This window comes from Notothenia coriiceps, unplaced genomic scaffold (assembly GCF_000735185.1).
Source record: "Notothenia coriiceps isolate Sejong01 unplaced genomic scaffold, NC01 NC01_scaffold00025468, whole genome shotgun sequence".
Lineage (NCBI taxonomy): Eukaryota > Metazoa > Chordata > Actinopteri > Perciformes > Nototheniidae > Notothenia > Notothenia coriiceps.
Genome location: NW_011358169.1, coordinates 4,950 through 25,144, shown reverse-complemented (window position 1 = coordinate 25,144; position 20,195 = coordinate 4,950). Strand labels below are relative to the sequence as shown.

The window sequence follows — 20,195 nt, the reverse complement described above, 5'->3', positions numbered from 1 at the left end:
GCCCCCACCCTCCCTGTGAGCACAGTGTGCTCTGATTGGTCGGGACGTTGTGAATCGCGCTGAGCTCCGTGGAGGTGTTGTTTCCTTGTTTAGCGATACACAGCGAAACACAGGCAAACTCACCCTGAGCACACACAAAGTCACAGCCGAAGTAAAGACAATAAGTGTGGCTTGATATTGAGTAAGAGAAAGGTTGATAAACGTTGTAAGAATGGGTCTGCAGAGAGAATTTCGCCGCGATCCCAACTGTCTGTTATCAGCCTGCAGCCAGGGAGGAGAGATCAGCAGAGCTGCCTGCACTGAGTGTGTGTGTGAGGAAGTTCGCTGATTGGTCAATTTGGACCAATCAGCGGGGGCTTAACGTAACGGCTCCGCGGACGTGACGTAATGGCTGCACGGATTGGTCCATTTGGTTCCGGTTAACGCATGACATCATGCGTACCCGGAAGAATCAAATGGACAGGGACGTATCTCCAACGAGGCGTTTTGGGGAGGTATTTTCTGTGTTAGAGTTTTACTCGCTACAGGGTGTACTTTGAGGGTTTTGACTCTGCAGAACGTTTACATGCATAAAAACCTTCATAACACACAAGGGGACGGGTAATAACCAGAAAAGCATGACATGGGACCTTTAATGTATTTATTGCTATCGGGATGTTAAGAGTATTCCATGGAATATAACAAAAAGTGTTTCTGAAGTGAATTACCTACCCCACCTTTAAGCTCTCACTTCTGGCACCCCCTCTTTATTAAAGCAAGGATCAATTTAAATAAATGATGGTGTCTCTTGATTTTCCATGCGGTGCTGTTTTCTAGATTGGTCACATTTGGCTGATGCACACAAAAAGTTGTTGGTGAATACAGGCGAACAGGATGTGAGGTGCATTTCCTTATTTAATAATGCTGTGTAATACTGCTGGATATATCCTTAATTTCGTTTTATTTTTGCACAATTAAAAAATACAAACTATGACAAATGATGAACTGCAAAGTGTTTGGTTTGAAAAAAACTCAATGGTGCTCCAGGAGGAGATTCAGGTGATAAGGTGGTGGGGGCTTACCTTGGTTGGTGATTGGCTAATGGTTACACAAGCCAAAAAACATGGTGACATCACAGAGTGGCAAAAATCTGATCAGCTCGTTTTCAGACAGGTTTTTATATAAATGGATCAGGACAAAAAGAGAGGGGGCCTTTGTTCCTGAGTCTCTTAACACAGAGGGGACACATGTTGATTTATAATAGACATGAAAAAGTGGATTTTGCATAATAGGTGACCTTTAAAGCTTTCACTGTACATGTAATGTAAAGTTTCACATGCAGAGAGTACACATCTCATATAACAGTGTCTTTATATCTCATTCAGGTCACATCTTATTTTACATTTTTACAACTACTGACATTGGACAAGTGCTTTTATCTCTGACCTGACATGTCTTCGTCCTGTTGAGCCTGTGGGAATCTACACATGACTGATACTGATGGACCTGGGACTCAATGCAAACTCCAGTTACCAAAGAGCCCAGTGCGTGTGATTTATCATCACATCGTAAAAAGAATTATGTTTTTGAAAGGGTTGATTTAATTAATTGACTCCACTGATTTGATCCTGAACGTATGTTTTTATTAACTATCATGCTGTAAGTCCAGCTTAATCAAAGAAACATGAGGGCATCAACAACAAATATCTTTTTTGTTTTTGCAGGAAGACAACATGGCTTTTGGAAAACCAACGAAGTGAGTAAATCAGAATATTGTTGTTAACAAATTGCTCCAGAGAATTTGTAAAAACCAGAGCTGTTCCCCGACATCCGTCCCACTAAGAAAATATATAGATAGATATATATTTGTCTCTTTGTTTACAGGTACTGGATGCTTGACGTTAGCAAAGTGTACGCCAGAGGCTCGAATGCCTGGGACACGGCGGTGCACGACGCTTCTGAGGAGTACAAGCAAAGGATGGTAAACACACGTTATTATGGTCTTTTATTGACTTTTATGTATCAGAATCAGAACAAAAACGTTATTTATCCCTGGGGGGAAAATATGTCTATGTGTATAGAGAAAGATATATAGAAGTAATTCAAGAAGTAACATCAAAAAATATGAAATATCTATGGTAAAGTATTTGCCAAAAATATAAAAGATAATTGGTTGAAATGCACAGTATACTACCGGTAAAAACACCAACATGAAAAATATAAATATATAAACTTCGAGAAGTTTAGTTTGTTGAATCGTACTACAGTTTTACAATAAATGTGTTAAAATACGTCTTTTACAACTTATACAGTAGTGTTGTGATATTAGCAATAGCTCTGAAAATGGTCTCTAAAACTTTGCCAATAAGTAAGATACACAACAACAGTTCTTGAAGCAGTAATGTTAGTGTTTCTATGAAAGTGATTGATGTGTACTCTTTGTTTTCTCCGCAGCACAACCTCTGCTGTGATAACTGTCACTCTCACGTGGCCATGGCTCTGAATCTGATGCGATATGAAAACAGCACCTCGTGGAACATGGTCAACCTCTGCCTCCTCGTGCTCATCCACGGGAAACACGTCGGGTAAGAGGACTGATCACTACGAAGCTTGTTTGGAGGTGTTCGCATGAATATTAGGCAAGGCAGGCAAGTTTATTGATATAGCACTTTTCAACACAAGGCAATTCAAAGTGCTTTACAAAAATGAAAGACATTAAGAGCATAAAACACATTCGAAACATTAAAAAGCAAAGAAACTAAAACATGAATAACACAGGTACATGGCCCTGACACACCAAACTGACCCCAAAGAACACGTCCCGACAGACCCGATTGTTGTGTCCCCTCACGTCTCCTGCGTCTTGGCCAAAACATCGCACTTGAACACACCGCAAAGACTTCAGCCGACGGCCAAGTAGCACGTACGAACTGCTCATGCGTGAGTGGCAATAACTCTCCTTACCACCAGGCGGCGGTAATGTGTATTCGTCATTCAAAAGAGGCAACAACCGGAAGACTGCGTGATATATACAAACAACAAATAGCGTGCGTTCCATTTTCACTCCCGTCCATCCCAGACTGTTTCACATAACGACTTGTAATCCAAAACATGTTTAGTGCGGTACTGGAAAATGAAAAATAATAGCTGTCTTTGTGTGCCTTCTTCACTTCTGTTTTGCTTCTCATGCACTGATTCGCTAAGCTGAACAGCCAATCAGAGTGATTTATTTTGCCGACAGCCTGTAAGCTGTACGCTTCATCCCAGTATCTGATGCTTTTATTTATGACTTGTCAACACATCTAGACTTGGGCGGTGTTTACACGAGAACGAAACGGTTGTATCCGCTACCTTTCTCTCGCGTATAGCCCGTTCGTCCACACGAGGCCGTAACCGAACCGCGGAAACAGACCCCGCAAACGATAACGGGTCCCAAGGTGGATAGATCTGCAACCCGAACGCTCTGGGGGGGCAAACGGCTCCGTGTGTACGTCCTATACGCCCAGGAAGGTTCAACATGTTGGACACACCAATCTGAGTAGGGCGACAGGACGCTCATCGACGGCCGAAATCAGGCCTTAAGATGTGAATAGTTCAATTAAAAGCAGCGGCAAAAAGAAAGTCTTCAGCCTGGATTTTTAAAAGTAGTGAGAGGTTTCTGGGAGTTTGTTCCAGATATTTGGCAATATCCCTAAGCAAATTCTCAGTCTGAGGGAAGAGTGGGAAGAGTCTTAGGGCAACAGTTTATGAATAGTTATGCATAATGCAGCAGGGAGTATTCTTGACTGGCGCTATGATTTACCTGGTCTTAGTCCAACTGAACAGGTGTGAGGCTCCTGGACCAAACACAGAGAAAAGATGGCCGCTGTTCAGGCCTGGCTCAGATTCAGCAGCTCCTCTCTCTCCTGTAGACTTTCAGAAACAAAACCATCAGAGTGATGCTAGCAGCTCATTGTTTGGGTTAGAATCAATAATGCTAGACACACAATGAGAGATGTTTCAGTGTGTTTTATCTGAACAATGTAGAGTGTATAACTAATAAAGCATTGACTGTGTGAACAGCGGTCCTGGAATATGAACATTTATTCACCTGTACGTTACATAGACTATGTTAGTTGTTGGATGTACTTTATTCCAGTAGCAATTTGGCTTTATTTTTTATCAGCAAGCTTGAGGCGCTTTATTTTCAACAGTGTATGAAGACCACTGGCTGTTAAAAGGAAGCGAAAAGAGTAAAACGTCTAACATTTACTATGTCTTTGATGTCAAGATGGTGATAAAAAGTAGAGTGATGTGGTTTCTAAAAATAAGAAAACAATGTACCAAATTTGTTTTATTTTTTATTCACGAGTAAAAAAAGAAACACATTTCTGATTATTGGTTTCTCACAAATGTAGGATGTCTAGGAATATGAAAGCTTCTTAAAATGTTTTTTTCTTTTTTTTCTAGTTTGACCCCCTCTCCCCGGGCTAAATCGTCCCCCCCCATCTTTAAAGTTAGCTTTAATGTTTCATCAACAAACTTGATATCGAATTATGGCCATTTTGGTAAAAAATTGTACATTTAATGCGAAAAAATCTTCGGTGTGAAGAGGTTATTCAAAACTTGCCAAGTAAAGTGATGTGTTTTTTTAACTCACAATGGCCCTAAAGTCATAGCTTTTTAAACATATTCTAGTTGCAAAAACATTTTTAACTCCAGCATGTATAAGACCACATTTACACGGGAACACAAACGAACCGAATTCGATATCAAAAAAGTCGCTTCACACGAGACCGCTCGACCCGCTGGAGACGCTGTAGTACATATGCCGGGCCTTTAAGTGGCGCTGTACCTCCGCCACAAAATACACGAAAGCAGCGAAGAAGACCCCCGAGCGTGGTTGCCATGGTTGCCTGGTTGCCCTTCAGTTTACTCTCCGCAGTGGATTTAGCAACATGCAGTTCATGTAGTTCTCATGTCCACTTGTTGCTGATGGTTGTAGTAGAGGAGCTGTAGATGTTGCACTAACATCTGTAGCATGGTCAGTAGCTACAGTAGCTACTGACAATGCTACAGCAGTGAGCAGCAGAGGTGGGGAGAGGCGGTGCTATGGCTTCATCGTTATCAGGAAATTATCGTATAGGACGTACACACGGAGCCGTTGGGGCCCCCCAGAGCGTTCTAGTTGCAGATATATTCACCTTGGGTCCCGATATCGTTTGCGGGGTGAGTTTCTGCTGTTCCGTTACGGCCTCGTGTGAACGAACGGGCTATACGTGAGAGAAAGGTAGCGGATACAACCCGTTTCGTTCTCCTTCTCGCGCCTAAGTCTAGATGTGTTGACAAGTCATAAATGAAAGCATCAGATACTGGGATGAAGCGTACAGCTTTTCAGCATCATTTTTGTAATGCTTTAAATGTTTTGGCATTGGTACAGAAGATCGACAGAGTTTATTCTAAAACATCAGCATTTTATTAGCCTCAAAGGCCCAAACTGGAGCGTAGCATTTGATCTGAGCTGCTCTGTGTAAAGCCACCGTAAGAAGAAGATTCTGGAGCTCTGGACGAGGTTTCTCTCTCTGATCCGGGGGCTCGGGGGGATTTTACTGGAATGCCTTGAACCTGTTTGTGTCTCAGGACTCGAGAGAGGGAGGCAGACCTGATTTTAGGGAAGTAGTAAGACCGTATATAGGACAGTCCTGCAGAAAGTCTGTGAACTGAAGTGACATGGGGTTGGAATACACATCCCAGTGAGTGAGGTGATTATTGTTAAAACAAGTTGATTAGACAAAGTCACTTCCCAATGTAGTCACTTTGGTGTGCGACAACTGTACTGAATGTCTTTTTTAATTAACTCAGAGGCTCATATTAAAGTTTTCAAATGAAGCTTAAAGAGGCCCTATTACGCTTTTTTGGGTTTTCCCTTTCCTATCGTGTGTTCTATAGGTTTTTGTGCATGTAAATGGTCTGCTGCCATATTTAATTACATTCTACAGCCTACAAAAATGGTACATGTTTTAATAAATTATTTGTCGTTTTTATGAAATAAAGTTTTCAATGGTTCAAAACTGGCGATTGCGAGTTGTCGGGTGTAATGGAATAGAGTCCCACAGTGACGCGTCCTAAAACCCGGAAGTAAATTAGCATGTTATCACTTCCGGTTCCTTCTCTCCATAGGATTTTGGAAAATATCTGGAAATAAGGTCTGTGGTTGAGACACATTGAAGAGAAGGATCACGTTTTGTTCTACGACATTAAATCCATCAGCAGTGACCCCGCTGGTGATTTCTGAAGAGTTGACGTGTCTGAAAAACGATGGTTGTTACCAAGTGGCTGAATAGGACTACAGAAGTTGTGGAGGACGTTGTACGTCATTACGCCGAACACGTAAACACTCCTCTAAGTTAGTTTGCCCTGTTCTGCTTGAAAGCAAGTCCCTGCCTCCTGCAGACTGTTCAAACAAACGCTTCAACTCGTACCATTTAGAATCTGTAGTTTTGAATATGGATCTTAAGTTGGCGTGACGTTGAAGCAGCGACCCTGCTGTAGTTTGTTAATAGCATAGCTAGTTAGCATTTTGCTTCTGGCGACTAGATTTATGATTAGAACATTATAAAAGTAGGGTAGACATGTGGAGATTATCCGGCTGAACAAAACGTGATCCGTCTCTTAAATGTGTCTCAACCACAGACCTTATTTCCAGCTATTTTCCAAAATCCTATGGAGAAATTGCATTGGTTTTTGTCGAAGGAACCGGAAGGAGTTTACTTCCGGGTTTTAGGACGCCTCACTGTGGCACTCTAAGATGTCATGATGGAGGTCAGTGCCTCATAAAATAATACAACCGTTTTAAAATCAGTAAAAATATGATGCTGATATTTCATACTGAAAGTAATACAAATCATCAGTTTCCATGACCTTTTATTTCCCTCCTCTTCATTTACTCTTCCTCTCTGTGTGTTCTCCAGCTGTGCAGGTTTTCTGAAGACCTGGCTGCCCTTCCTCATGCTGGTGGGCATCATCATCGCTGTGGTCCTGGCCTTCAACCTGCGGTGACCTGGAGGCAGATGGAGGACACGAGGACCCCCGCAGGTCCAATGTGGGGTTGACCTTTTACACATCGAGGGAGTGGGGGGGGGGCATCACACGGTGTCGAGGAGATAAAAGACTACTAACCTCCGAGAGAGGGTTGTGGAGCGGGAACACAGGCTGGGTTTGTGAGAAGCAGACGGCCCGTTAGCTTCGTTGAAAGTGATGGAAGTGATTTTATATCGGTTATTTATGTCGTGACTGAACACCCGACACACAAACACTTGATGGATATGATACTTAAAACCCTGAGAGCAGGTTTAAGCCATCGCCACCTGCAAAGTGTCGACTTGGTGTTGCTGAAAAATAGAGGAATTGGTGAATTCTCATAGGGAACACATTCATGCCTTGCTTCCAGATTTTTTATAATTTTCAGGGAGTGAAATCCCATAATTCACTGCTTCCAGAATGCCATTTTTATACAAACATGTTATATCGATTAGAAGCATTTCCAAATGACTGTATTCCATGCTCCGCTAACCACGTGGCAGCAGTTTGTATTTTTGTGCGTTTTCTTGCATCTTCTAAAACAGAAATAGTATCTCAGAGATGTGTTGCACGTGCATTTCTTGTATCGCCTCATGGTGCTTCTTTAAGAATGTTTTCAAACCTTTTTAACTTCAGATCATCTGTGCAGCGACTGTAGCAAACTCAATGAATGTGGCTGCCGTTAAAACCCAGACGATGGTTCAGATTTTGTTTTTGTTATTCTTGTGCCAAACTCAAACTGTGTCCTTGAATATCTAACTTTTTATTTAGTGGAACAGCTCATTAGCAACTCCAGGGTTATTGAACGAAAAGCCTCGTGTACCTCTTTTCCACTGAAAGGCAGTTTGGTTCTAGCTCCGTCTGTTGCTTGTTCGCTTCTCAGTGAGTTCTCAGCGAATTCTTAGTGAGATCTTAGCGAGTTCTTAGCGAGATCTTAGCGAAGTTCTTAGCGAGTTCTTAGCGAGATCTTAGCGAGTTCTTAGCGAGATCTTAGCGAGATCTTAGCGAGATCTTAGCGAAGTTCTTAGCGAGATCTTAGCGAGTTCTTAGCGAGATCTTAGCGAGTTCTTAGCGAGCTCTTAGCAAGTTTTTAGCGAGTTCTTAGCGAGATCTTAGCGACTTCTTAGGGACTTCTTAGCAAGATCTTAGCGACTTCTTAGCGACTTCTTAGCGAGTTCTTAGCGAGATCTTAGCGGAGTTCTTAGCGAGATCTTAGCGGAGATCTTAGTGAGATCTTAGCGGGATCTTAGCGAGATCTTAGTGAGACCTTTTTATTGGCATGTTAATACAGCTGTAATAATAAAAACAACAAACTGGTCCTGGAACCGCTTTGGTGGAAAAGGGGTATAGATGTGAGGGTTATGAATCCTGGCCAGCTCTTATTATTATTATGTTTTTTATTCCCAATGTTTGACCTAAAAGTAAGAAGCAGGAGTCAGTGCCTAACAAAACCAAAACCTCTCACGGATCCTCAATATCTTCTAATGTCATTGTTCTAGTTATACTTGAAAGAAAATAGTTCCACGTGGTGTTTGGCACCTCCAATCCGTTGCCATGGGTGTCGTGAGTAGATTGAAATCCCCTCATTGTTTGCAGTCTAACAGAATAAGTGTTGAGCCCTCTCTTTGTCCGGTGCTGACAGGAGCAGCAGGCAGCCAGGATCCTCAGGTTTTTCACACTCTCCAACCCCTGCTGCATTTCCCCACTTTCACTCATAGTCTCCTTCCTGCTGCTTTCCACCGCTGCAGATCACATTCGAAGGTCATTGTGAAATGTCAGCACTGCTTTCACAAAGCTTTGATAGAAACCAGCCGACATCCTGCCATAATCCAAAGGCATTTAAGTGATTTTATTAATTAAAATCTGTTTTTTTCTGTATCGTGTTAAAGGGGTAACCTGTTTTCTGTCTCTTATGATATTACTCTGTGGCCTCTTGTGTGTATTTCAGCCATGTTGCCTGTAAATATTTGATCAGCCATTATACTGTACACCAGGTGCTCTTATATACTTAGCAAATTTGATCTCTCACTCTACAGATTTATCCTTTTCAATAATTTACGCTGTCATTTTTAAATCTATGCACAGCAGGGAGGCAGATTTGTGCCTGATTGAGTGTGTGTTATTCATGCACACAGTGATTGGAGAGAGCATGTGTGTGTTGTATGCATGCAAGAGTGTGTGAGTGTGTGTGTGACACATCACTGTGGCTTCTTGATTAATAATCAGCTGCTCTCCACTGCGGCCCCACTGCCCGCTGATTGATTTTTATATGCATTACTCTTTGTCTTTCTCTTAATCTGCTTTAAATTGTATGTCATTGCTGGCAAACTGTAGCAAGAATAAATAATACATTAGACTTTAAGAGGCCTGCTTAAGTTAATGTTGATTTGATGCAATAGCCTGTGCTGTTCGTGTGGAGCTTCAGTTTCTGTAGAGAGGAGCATTCGTCTCCAACCGTTTGAGCGAGTAATGAAATGTAGAATCTGCCCGCATTTTGAGCGGGGAATCTTTTCATAAAATATATAATTTAACCCTCATTACTGTGTCACTTCAAGACTGTTTTTTAAAGGGGTACTTCGTCCATTTTTCAAAATTAAATCATGTTGTTTATAGGGGCATAGACAGTCCAAAAATAGAAGCAAACGTGAACAACCGTCTCTCCCAAATCCAAAACTGAAAAAGTGAATTTTTTTCAATACATTTGGAAACCACAATGAATTGGGAAAAGATGTTTGATGATTTGTTTAAGGGAAGTTGTTTTTCTTCATGCGTTCACATACTCCTCTGATGGTGCAGGTTCTCATGCCGTCATTCAATTGTTTAAAAAAAACACATTAATAGCCATTTCTAAAATGTCCCTTGTCAATAACTTATTTATTTTATTATTCTGACACCACATGAATACCGAAAGCAGCTCCCTATCAAAGTTAACAAATGGTTTCTTTCTTGCATTATGCTACACCCTTCCACCAAGTATCATAACATTTGGGCCAGTTGTGTTTCCTGCTGACGTACAGCGACACAATAGAGCTGAAAACACAATGTTTTCAGAAGTATTTTACACAATTCACCCTGAAATGACTCCTAAACAACGAAGATGACACCGGAAAGTAAAGCTTATTAGGTAATGAAGCTCATTTGGGAATAGAAAGAAACAAACCACCTCTTGTCTGTCCACACAAATCTCCCATTCATTTCACTTTGACAGAGTAACTCGTGTTCAACAATATTATTTGAACTTTCGTAAACCATGGAAATAACACATTGGAATATCTTTAATAAGACGGTGTTCCCCTTTAAAACCATGCAACTAGCGTGAGGAGCAAATCACATTTTATTGTAAAAAACAACTCAAGTATTTATATTTAAAATGATCAGGCTACTTGAGCAGAGAGATATTGTGGCAGTGAGAAACGTGAAAGACCCTCAGTCTCTATAATTGCGCTAAATGTTGGAAAACGGGAGACAAACTGCCCTTAAATGACCTGTTTTCTTTCATAATAACACCTCATTTATTACATTTTGAGCTATGAAAGGCATTGGTTGAATGAATGGCCCTTTGAGTTCTGTTCATCAAACTCAGCATTGTGATTTCTACTGCTTTTTACCTATAAAACATATCATTTAGGACGAGAAATAGAAGTTGTGGCGACTAATAGTGCTTCTTTATTTGAGTGCATGTGCAGGAGTGCAATATCAGAGATGAATTGAAGGGTTTTAAATGTCACCTGCTGTGGTGCCTTGTCGTATCCAAGAGCCAGGTCCAGGAATGTGGAGACCTCGGTCCTTTCAGACTCTCCGCTGACAAAAGACAGTCAGGGATGCTTTTATAAGTGCCGCTTTCCATATATACCCATCTGAAATATAAGATAACAAACTCTTGTTTAGCTAATGCCATGCTGCTGATCATATTGGCTCATGATGAGGGATTTCCTGTGTGTGTTTATGACTTCCAGACAAATCTCTATTATTGTAGAAAATGTGTGCTATTTCTTTTCCTTTATTTATTTATGACAACTGTTGGATGATGTGAGGATTTCAGGACACTCTGATCCCATGAAAGGCTAATCCATCCCCTCACCCCCACCCCCACCGTCTTCCTGGAGTTTCTATAAATAACTCCCGAGTGATTCCTGTAATAATCACTATAAGCTGTCAGAATAAACATTAAGGAAAGGAAGCAGCCACAGATCTGATGCTGATATCAAAGCTCCTCTGAGGGGCCATCATCCTGCAGAGTATCACGGTATTCCAGGGAGGGGATCAAAGGGGGTTTATAGTCTGGACCCCCAAACACCCCTCCCCCACGTTTGCCGTCCCACCTGGGGAGCTGCCTGACCCGGGACGGCACATTCCTCAACTGGGAAACTGTGAAGTTATTGAAGGAATTCTCATAAAAACCTCTTTAAAAGAAAATTAGAGCTATAAAATAAGAGTAGGATTCCTGAAAATATACAATCATACACAAATAACCATCAGTTGTTGTACTGTACTCGGGTATTCCCATTTTCTGTTGTATTTCTTTAACTGCAATACCGTTATTAATGAAAATGAATGCATTACTTTTACAGTATTTCTACACGGCAGCATTGCCACTAAAGTAAAATATCTTAATACTCATTTGTTTATCATTATTAAACATATTTTCTTTCAACATCCTGCTTTTTTTTTGTTCATAAGAAATTGGGCAGTTTTGATGAACTGATGAAATTCTCATAAAGAAATCCAATAAAGTAAAACAATTATACCTGATAATAAACCATTTACCAAATAGGGAACATGGGCCTTGTCACAAATACTTAAGTGCAGTACTTATATCAGTTTTAAGGTATTTTACTTAAGTATTCCCAATGTGTGCTACTTGTACTCCACTGAGATATTGTTTTCGCTGGAGCAAAAGGTTAAGAAAATAATTGTATAATCAGCCAATTATTTGTATTGAGCTTCTCTGCTAAATGAATACTTTCACTTTTGGTACTTTAAGAATATTCCTATGCTAAAGTGAAGTACTTTTATTTAAGTAACATTTTGAGTATTTCCACACTGTGGTATTGTTAATTTTTAACACCAGAGTACTTCTTCTAATTCTGCACATTACTATAGCATGTTTTTGTCCTGCAACAACTCAATCAGATTTCCTTTCCCTGTCTTCAGGTAGGAGCTGCAGTATTGTCCAGCGCCACATGGTTGTATTTGAGTGTAAACATGGAGAGAAAGAGAGAGGGGGGCTCGGCCACTTTCTCCTCCTCTCTCCAGCCAGAGGAAACATCTCGCGGCTCCGGCAGGAGAGAAGCCCCTCCCCACATATCATCGCACCAGACGAGGGTCCTTTTAACTTCATTGTTGGAGAAGAAGCGACGCCCCGCTTCGCCCCGGCAGAGGATCAAACACCCTCAGATCAGCACGACCCCCAGCTCTGTTCTCATGGAAATCAGACCCTGCCTCCCGGCCACACTTTCTGCAGAGATGCAAAGTTGAGGCGCATTCCCAGCCGGGACAACCTTTGATTATGACGTCTTGGAGGAGCTGATCATTTCATATAACCATTTGTGTTTCTCTTTTGCACCGCTCACTTTCTCTCCTCTCCAACATGCGGGATCTGGCGCAGCGCCTTGTTTTCTGCGCGCTGCTCGGCTCTCTTTACGCTTCGTGTCCCCCGCGCTGCGAGTGCTCCGAGGCGGCTCACACCGTGAAGTGCGTCTCCAGAGAGCTGCGGGCTGTACCGGCCGGGATCCCCGGTTACACCCGGAATCTGTTCATCACCGGGAACCATATCGGCCGTATCGGCCCGGAGTGTTTCAAAGGGCTGGACAATGTGACGACCCTTTCTCTGAGCAACAACAGGTGAGACTCTCCCGGTGACTCCAGGTCACTTTGTGATAAGGCAAAGCAGAACATGCATGGGCAGAACTTATCGATTAATCAAATAAAACAAATAAATTGTGTAAAATGTCATACATTTCTCAAAGTCCACAGTAGAAATGTCTTGTTATGTCTGTTTCAATCTTGAAGATACTCACTTTATTATGAAGTAAAACCAATAAAAAAGCAGGACATTTCCTGACAGCATGTTCTGCCAACTTTGCATGGAAAACGACTTTATGATTTATTGATTATCAAAAATAATTAGTTGTTATTTTCAGCCATCCAAACCAATTGATTAGCCTTTGCAGCTGCAGGTATGGTTGCAACTATTGATAATGTGTTATTGATTAATCTGCCTATTGTTAACTCCATTGATGTTACTGTATGTCAGTAAATAGTGAGATTTGTCATTTGTTTTGGGAGGTTGAAGGTGAGGTCTTACATGTCTGGTATAACAGAGAAAAGCCAGAAACCTCCATATCCAGAGGCAGCAGACACCGTCTCCTACAATTTTTGCATGATAAACTACTCAATGATTGATTATCAAAATACTTGATGATCGGTAAACCAATCGATTAGTTGTTGCAGCACTAATTGAGTATTAGTTCCTTGTTGTTGCTTCAATCAAGCTGTATTATAATGAATACCCCATTCAATTTATTGAAGCATTTGTATCCAAACAAATCAGCCCTGTTCTGTCTAAAGGCATTGCATTATTTCCACCTTCTTGCTCTTGTGTTTGATTTAAAAGTATAATCAACGTCTCATTAATCTCCCTCAAACCCAGAATATCCGAGGTGGATTCCAACACGTTTTCGGGGCTGCGCAGCCTCCGCTCTCTGGACCTGAGCAACAACCAGCTGGCGATCATCCACCCCGAAGCCTTCATGGTGCAGAACCACTCCCTGCTGGATCTGAACCTGAGCCGGGCCCTTTACAACCACTCCTCGGTGATGGACCTGGCCACCTCTCTGCGCTGGGGCTCCCTGGGCGCCCTGAGGAGTCTGGACCTCTCCCACAACGGCCTCATCTTCCTCCCCTCGCACATTTTCTCCCACCTCACCAGCCTCCAGCGCCTCCTGCTCTCCAACAACTCCCTCGTAGCGATCCACAACTCCTCATTCACCGGTTTGGAGCGCCTGGAGGTGCTCGACTTGACGCTAAACTCCCTGAAGGCGGTGCCGGAGGAGGGCCTTCGAGAGCTGGACTCCCTGCCCAGAGCGGACCTCCTGCTGGGGGAAAACCCCTTCACATGCACGTGTGGAATCGAGTCTTTTGCTCTGTGGCTGAACAGATCTCAGGGACGCATTAGTGATGCTGAGAGCCTCGTGTGTGCATACCCAACGGGCATGAGGAACACATCCATGCTCTCCGTGGTTACGTTAACTCTGGGGTGCCATCAGAGCGGGGCAGGGGCTGACCTCGCTCTGCAGACCTCTTACGTCTTCTTGGGTATAGTCCTGGGCTTCGTTGGTCTCATTTTTCTTTTTGTACTTTACCTGAACCGCAAGGGCATCAAGAAGCGCATCAACGACCTGCGGGACGCCTGCAGGGAGGTGTGGGAGGGGTACCATTACCGCTTCGAGATCGACTCCGACCCCCGGCTGTCGCAGGTCTGCACCAGCGCCGACATATAAAAAGGACGGTCACCTCTGTGGTGCAGTTTTTGTATGAAACTGATTATTTTCTAATGCGTTTATCAGTATCGGAATGTAAAAAGTGTACAGATTTGTCTGTAAATATATACATAGTGTTGTTGATACAGTATGTCAGCCTTGTTGAAAGCATGCACTGCCCATATTATAAAACTAATGTGATCTTTTAATACAGAATGGGCCTCATGCAGCAAGAGCTCTTTCATATTTTTCCCTAATTTGTGAACTCCAGATGCCCCAGGCGTTCCTAACCTTTGTCTTATGAAAGATAAATCCCACTTGGTCCAAAATTGGTGGCTAATTGTTCATTTCAGCAAAGGTAACATGCCCTAAGCATTAATGAGGTCAGGTGCTGTGCCGTGTGCAAATACTCTGGCATATGCCTCATAAGTCTTTCAGTTAAATTCAGCAAAAGTGAAATTGAGATACCTTTTAAAGGAACTTCAACACATTTTACTGTGATTCTCCAGAGTGTTGTACTGGGGTTTTAGGAAAATCCAAAAGCATCTAAGAGCTGAACGCATGCCATGGTTCTCTGTTTAAATCGTATTATGCCTGATTCATCAAAGTCTACTTGTATTGAAAAAACATTTATAGACTGTCAAAACAAAATGCTTTTTATCCTATCTTGGCAAATATGTTCTTGGCCACTTGTAAAATGTTCTCTTATCCAAGAAAAGAGCAAACATTGTGGACACAAACAACAATAAGAGGAATATTCTTCTCATCTGGCTCTCTGCATGAGGCCTGTTTGATTGTGCTTCAAAGGGACATGAGTGTCGTACAGGGACTTCAGTGTTTGACATTTCTTTGTATTCATACCCGCACAAAAGCAAGAGCAAGTGCCTAAAGTCAGCTGAGTATTGTTCCCTAACCCTCAAGGTGATCTGAACTCTCTTTCATTCATTACTCTGTCACATCTTAGCTTGTTATAGCTGCAATAAAACCCTGACACTACAAAAACAAACCTCTGGGAATTGAAGGCACAGTCACTCATTCATCTTTGAACCATTTCAAGCCCTTTGGTCCGTGCGTCCTTCAGCCCCCAGGGTGCCACGGAGGAATTAAGCCTCCAAAGCTTTCCTAAAATCACCTCTCTACTCCTCTGTGGGAATCGGAAGGGAAGGGAAGGGGAGGGGGAGCCAATTCATTGCAGGCCAGCGGAAATCTCCTAGCCCCCTCGTTTTTTTCCCTCCCTCTCTCTCTCTCTCTCTCTGAACCATTGCTTTGTTTCAACTCCTTGAGTTTTATTGTCAAAATGATGAGAACCAGTCCTGGGCTGAGGCCGCTGAAAGCAATCTCCCCTCCCTCCTTAAAGACAACAGCCGCTCTGGAGGCTCTTTGAAAGAAAAGTCTCCACGTTTTTCTGTTTAGGGACTTTTTTTTTCTTCCAATGATAAGACACAGATGATTCTGAAACACCAGCTACATTGTTTCATTCAGCAGTTTGCTCAGAACATACTTTGGTTTTCCACCATCAGCTTTTATACCAATGGAAAATGTACTTTTAGTGGAAGAGCAATTCCTTAGAATAACAAGAATGTCAATAAATGTATTCTCAGTCGAATCCTTAGCCTTACACTTTGCATGCATGTCTACATTTTAATTATAATCTCGCATGAATCCCAGGATTTTCTCACATTCTCTGTGGCCTTATGATGCTACAAAGTGAGACAAACACAGACGGAGAGAAGGGTTGGCAGGCGGCCATTCCTCAAAGTGTTTATTGCCCAAATTGAGAGCTATCTATAGGTATCTGCAACAGAGTAAACAGCCTCCCATTATTCAAAGCCAAAGTAGCATCTTCATCCTTTCAAGATGTTCTGCAAACTCCTCTGATAACCATCCAGAAATGTTTATCAAATGGAGATTTTCCTGCATGTGTAATGACAAAATAAAGCTTAAGAAAGTCATGATGTCTGTTCTCATTCGGTCCAGATGTAATGAGCATACATGGTCATCATTTAGGACTCTCATTTCTCTGAGCTCCAGAACCACATTAAAGAGGCCCTAGTGTGCTTTTTGAGTTTTTTTAATTTCATGTGGGGTATTATAGGTTTTTGTGTCTGCAAAGGCTAAATCCCCAAATTCCCTGAAAGGGGAGTTTACCCCTCGAAATGCCTCCATTGGACTCTGTCTAACTATGTAACACTTGCGTTTCTAGGTAACACTTGAGCTCCTATTGGCTAGCGCTCCAACACATTGTACGTGATAGGCTAAGAGGCGGGACATCTGTTAGCGGTTGACCAATCACAAAAGAGCCAGTCAGCCAACCAATCAGAGCAGACTGGGCTCTGGTTTCAGACAGAGGGTGAAAAGAGGTGCTGCTGCACAGACAGTATGAGAACACAATAGGTGCTTTCACACCGGAGTACTTTTACCCGTACTTTTCCCATTTAGTTCCGTTAGTGCCTGGAATTTTGCGTTTACACCAAAAAGAGAACTTAGTTCAGAGAACTTTTACCCACATTTTTTGTGTCTGCTAGAGAGGTTGGACTATCCTGGGGAGAAAAAAGTACCAATTTCTGATTGGCTGGGCGAACTGCAAACCACGCCCTGTAAAACTATTTTTATTTGCTCTCATTAGCATTATTAGCATTAGCCTCGCGCACCAACGGAGAGAGAATAACTTATGGCAACACAACAAAAAACATGGGAGCGGTGGAGTGATGAGGAGGTGTCAGAGTTCTGGCGATTTACTCGGAAGCTTCTGGGGGTCCCAGCAGCTTCTACTGAAGCCAGTCCCCAACTCCGGGGACTTCAGGCCGGGGACTCCGGGTGGCAGTATACGCCGTGAAGTTGTTTGCGGCCTGCCAGTAAACCCAAAGCAGAAGAAGTGACGTCAGCGGCTCATTTGCGTAATCTTCCCTCAGGGAAAAGTACTCCGGTATGAACGCGATTGGTACTTAGTGCCCTGGGGCACTAAGTGCCGGCACTAAGTAGGCTACTGCAAAGTACGCGGTTTGAACACGGCTATTGAGTAACATGGGGAAAGAGACGTCTGTAAATCAGCGGATAATAAAAAAAAAAAAAGAAATATTAATACTACCCAGTAAGAAGGTCAGTGTATGTTTTGGTCATTGGATTTTCTTTTCACAAATGGATATTCAAAAACGAAAAAACGACTGGATATTTGATTTTCGTTTTCAAATTGAAAGACCAAAATTGAAATACAAGGCGTTTTTCTTTATCATGGTCAAAAATGGATTTACTAAACTTAAAAAACGGGATGATTTTCATTTTCTGCTTCTCAAAACAAAAAATAAAATCACGAGAAAACAGAAACAAAAAAACCCCCGTTTTTTCATATTCTGCGACCGGAAGTTGTCTTTCAAAATAAGAGCGCAGATGAGGACGGTCATCCCGTGTATCTACGGTCCATTTGTTTTCACGGCGACGAAAACAGCCAAGACACATATTGAGCACAGAAAATGAATGTTATTAAGGGCTATAAATATAATAGGCCTGTGTCTAAAATGGACAACATTGTTAGGAGGATTTCAACTAACAGCGATTCTGCACTGCGGTCCACTCAGCCGTCTCTCAAGTTTGTTATTATTTTTTCTGCCAAAAGTTCTTCGTGAGATCGATCCTGTTGGACTCAGTAGGCTAAGTAGTGAAACCTACTCCCACAACAAGTAGCCTTACTATGAAGTTACTGAATGTGTACTTTTTGTGAGTACTCCTCTGTCAATGTCCCCTCCTGGAGAACCAAGAATGCATGTTTTCTCTGCTATTTTGAATCAGCGTTGGAAAACACCTTTCTTGATGAGACTGGAATTGTTGGACAGAGTATTTTATAAGGGGATATGGTTGTAACGACGAGACGCCGCTGTACCTATTAATTTATTAAATGGTCATATTAATATATATAAGTGTTCCACCCTCATCTTGTCTGTGTGTTCTGTTTCCGGTCGTCTCTGGTGTCCCTATGCCTGCTGATTATCCCGATTGTGTTCACCTGGTCGTCGCTGTGTTTTGCTCTCTCCCTCACCTGTGCTAATTGTGCCTGCGCCATGTCGCGAGGACCTGGGTCGTGGTTAGTCGTGTGTGAAGTTTCAGGTGGGCAGTGTCTTGAGGTGGTACAGGTGATGTGAGATAAACCTGGTGCTGCATGGCTGGTGATCTCGTGCACATCAGCAACAGGATTTGATGACCTGAATAGCGTCTAATATGCTTGAGGGGCGTGCAGTTTTTATATCAAACCGGTGAACGTTTGTGCAGTTTGGACGTTCTGGCCCTCTGCCCTCCATGCTTGGGTTATGCTGCTCAACGGTCCAGTGCTCACAATGGATAGACCACGACGATCAGCAATGACTTGCACGGATCAGTAGTCCTGGAGCAGAGTAGATTATGTTCGGAAAGTCGGACCACTGATGTGTTCATTGAATTAATAACAATATGGATAGTATATAAGATATAGCATATTCGAATGGCAGCCTTTTTCTGTAACCACTTTTAATACAATACTGAAATCAAGAATTATTTGTTACTTCTGCACGGATAGTGGCCTTAACCCTGTATGGCATGGACTTTCTTTAGTTTCCTTGGGAGGCAAAAATGTTTCGCCATCGTGTTTTAGGAGCTTAGGGGTCCCCCTGATATTGTATCAATTATAAAATGTGTGTGTGTTGAACATTCCCACCATCACTGCCAACCATTGCCCCAAAACCGTCTCAGATGGACTGGCCATGTTATCCGCATGCCTGAGCTCTCGTCCTCCCAAAACCAGTCTTTTATATCCCACATTGCAAAGGGAAACGGGTCCTGGAGGCAAAAGAAGAGGTACCAAAGAATAACATAAACAAACCTAAAGAAAGTGCCACATAGACTAACAGCTTGGGAAGACATGCAGCAGTACCAGGGGACCTGGAGAAACCTTGGTTCGTGAGGGTGCCGCACTATACAATGATGACCCTTCTGCCATGCCGCACAAGGACAAGCGCAGCTCGGAAGAGGAGAAGCAACCACCAAACAGGTCACGTATGAAACCAAACCCTCTCACCACTACATTAATTAGTTGAAGCCGTGACTCGCAAGTGCTCAAAGAGCGCGGTTTACAGATAAGTGAAAAGAAGAAGAAAGGAACAAATAAGATCAGCTCTATATAGGGGTAAAGTCAAAGTAAGTACAATAAACAATCGACACAAGAGAAAGCCCAGATTGAGAGAGGTGAGTAATGTTGTGAGTTTGTGGAAGGTGGTTTTAGAGTCTTAGTGCGGAGTCTGTGATGGTATGGTGAGAAGTGAGTTCAAGAGGGAGGGGACGCGCCACTGTGACGGNCGACCTAAGCGTGACGTATGCGGTGCTTTTGCTCTGGCTGGACAATTTTTTGGTGCTTGAAACAAACCGGATTCCGGAGCTAAGAGGCTGCTCCGCTGCGGTGTGAACAGGAAAACCCGGTGCTTTTCAAGCTCCAGCTCCGAACCGGCCCTGAAACACCGTTGGTGTGAATGAGGTATAAGTGCTGGGAACTAAGTACGGCAAAGTACTTGGTGTGAAAGCGGCTAATAAAGAGCTTTTTGAGCATTAAAGCATGGAGACACTAAATACAAATCCAGTATGAACCTGAAGATGAGAAGAATAGGGCCCTTTTAAAATGGGATTTACTCGAAGATGAGAAAACAATTGAGGATC

The 20,195-nt window shown here is 42.6% G+C and overlaps 2 protein-coding genes across 3 annotated transcripts in view; both read left to right on the top strand.

Moving 5' to 3' along the window:
- The window catches only part of tmem222b (transmembrane protein 222b), a 14,917-nt gene extending 2,644 nt beyond the window's left edge, over window positions 1-12,273 (top strand). Inside the window, exons 3-7 of one of the 2 annotated variants that reach the window (XM_010783602.1) lie at window positions 1,704-1,735; window positions 1,864-1,960; window positions 2,434-2,564; window positions 6,930-7,053; window positions 12,193-12,273. In XM_010783602.1, coding sequence (XP_010781904.1) covers window positions 1,704-1,735; window positions 1,864-1,960; window positions 2,434-2,564; window positions 6,930-7,017 — 348 coding nt within the window. In that variant the 3' untranslated portion in view covers window positions 7,018-7,053; window positions 12,193-12,273. Of the gene's footprint in view, window positions 1-1,703; window positions 1,736-1,863; window positions 1,961-2,433; window positions 2,565-6,929; window positions 8,915-12,192 lie in introns of those variants that run through there. The other variant, XM_010783601.1, reaches the window with a different exon arrangement.
- A 148-nt stretch (window positions 12,274-12,421) lies between these two features.
- Window positions 12,422-16,471, top strand: LOC104956145 (trophoblast glycoprotein-like). Its single transcript, XM_010783600.1, has 2 exons — window positions 12,422-12,882; window positions 13,691-16,471. The coding sequence occupies exons 1-2, from the start codon at window positions 12,629-12,631 to the stop codon at window positions 14,538-14,540; spliced, it is 1,104 nt and encodes a 367-aa protein (XP_010781902.1). The 5' UTR covers window positions 12,422-12,628; the 3' UTR covers window positions 14,541-16,471.
- The last annotated feature ends 3,724 nt before the right edge of the window (window positions 16,472-20,195 follow it).

Bases quoted from the DNA above. Each gene is read 5' to 3' on its own strand.
- LOC104956145 (XM_010783600.1), top strand. From the start codon at position 12,629: ATGCGGGATCTGGCGCAGCGCCTTGTTTTCTGCGCGCTGCTCGGCTCT. The intron at 12,883-13,690 runs GTGAGACTCTCC...CCTCAAACCCAG, and splicing joins CTTTCTCTGAGCAACAACAG to AATATCCGAGGTGGATTCCA.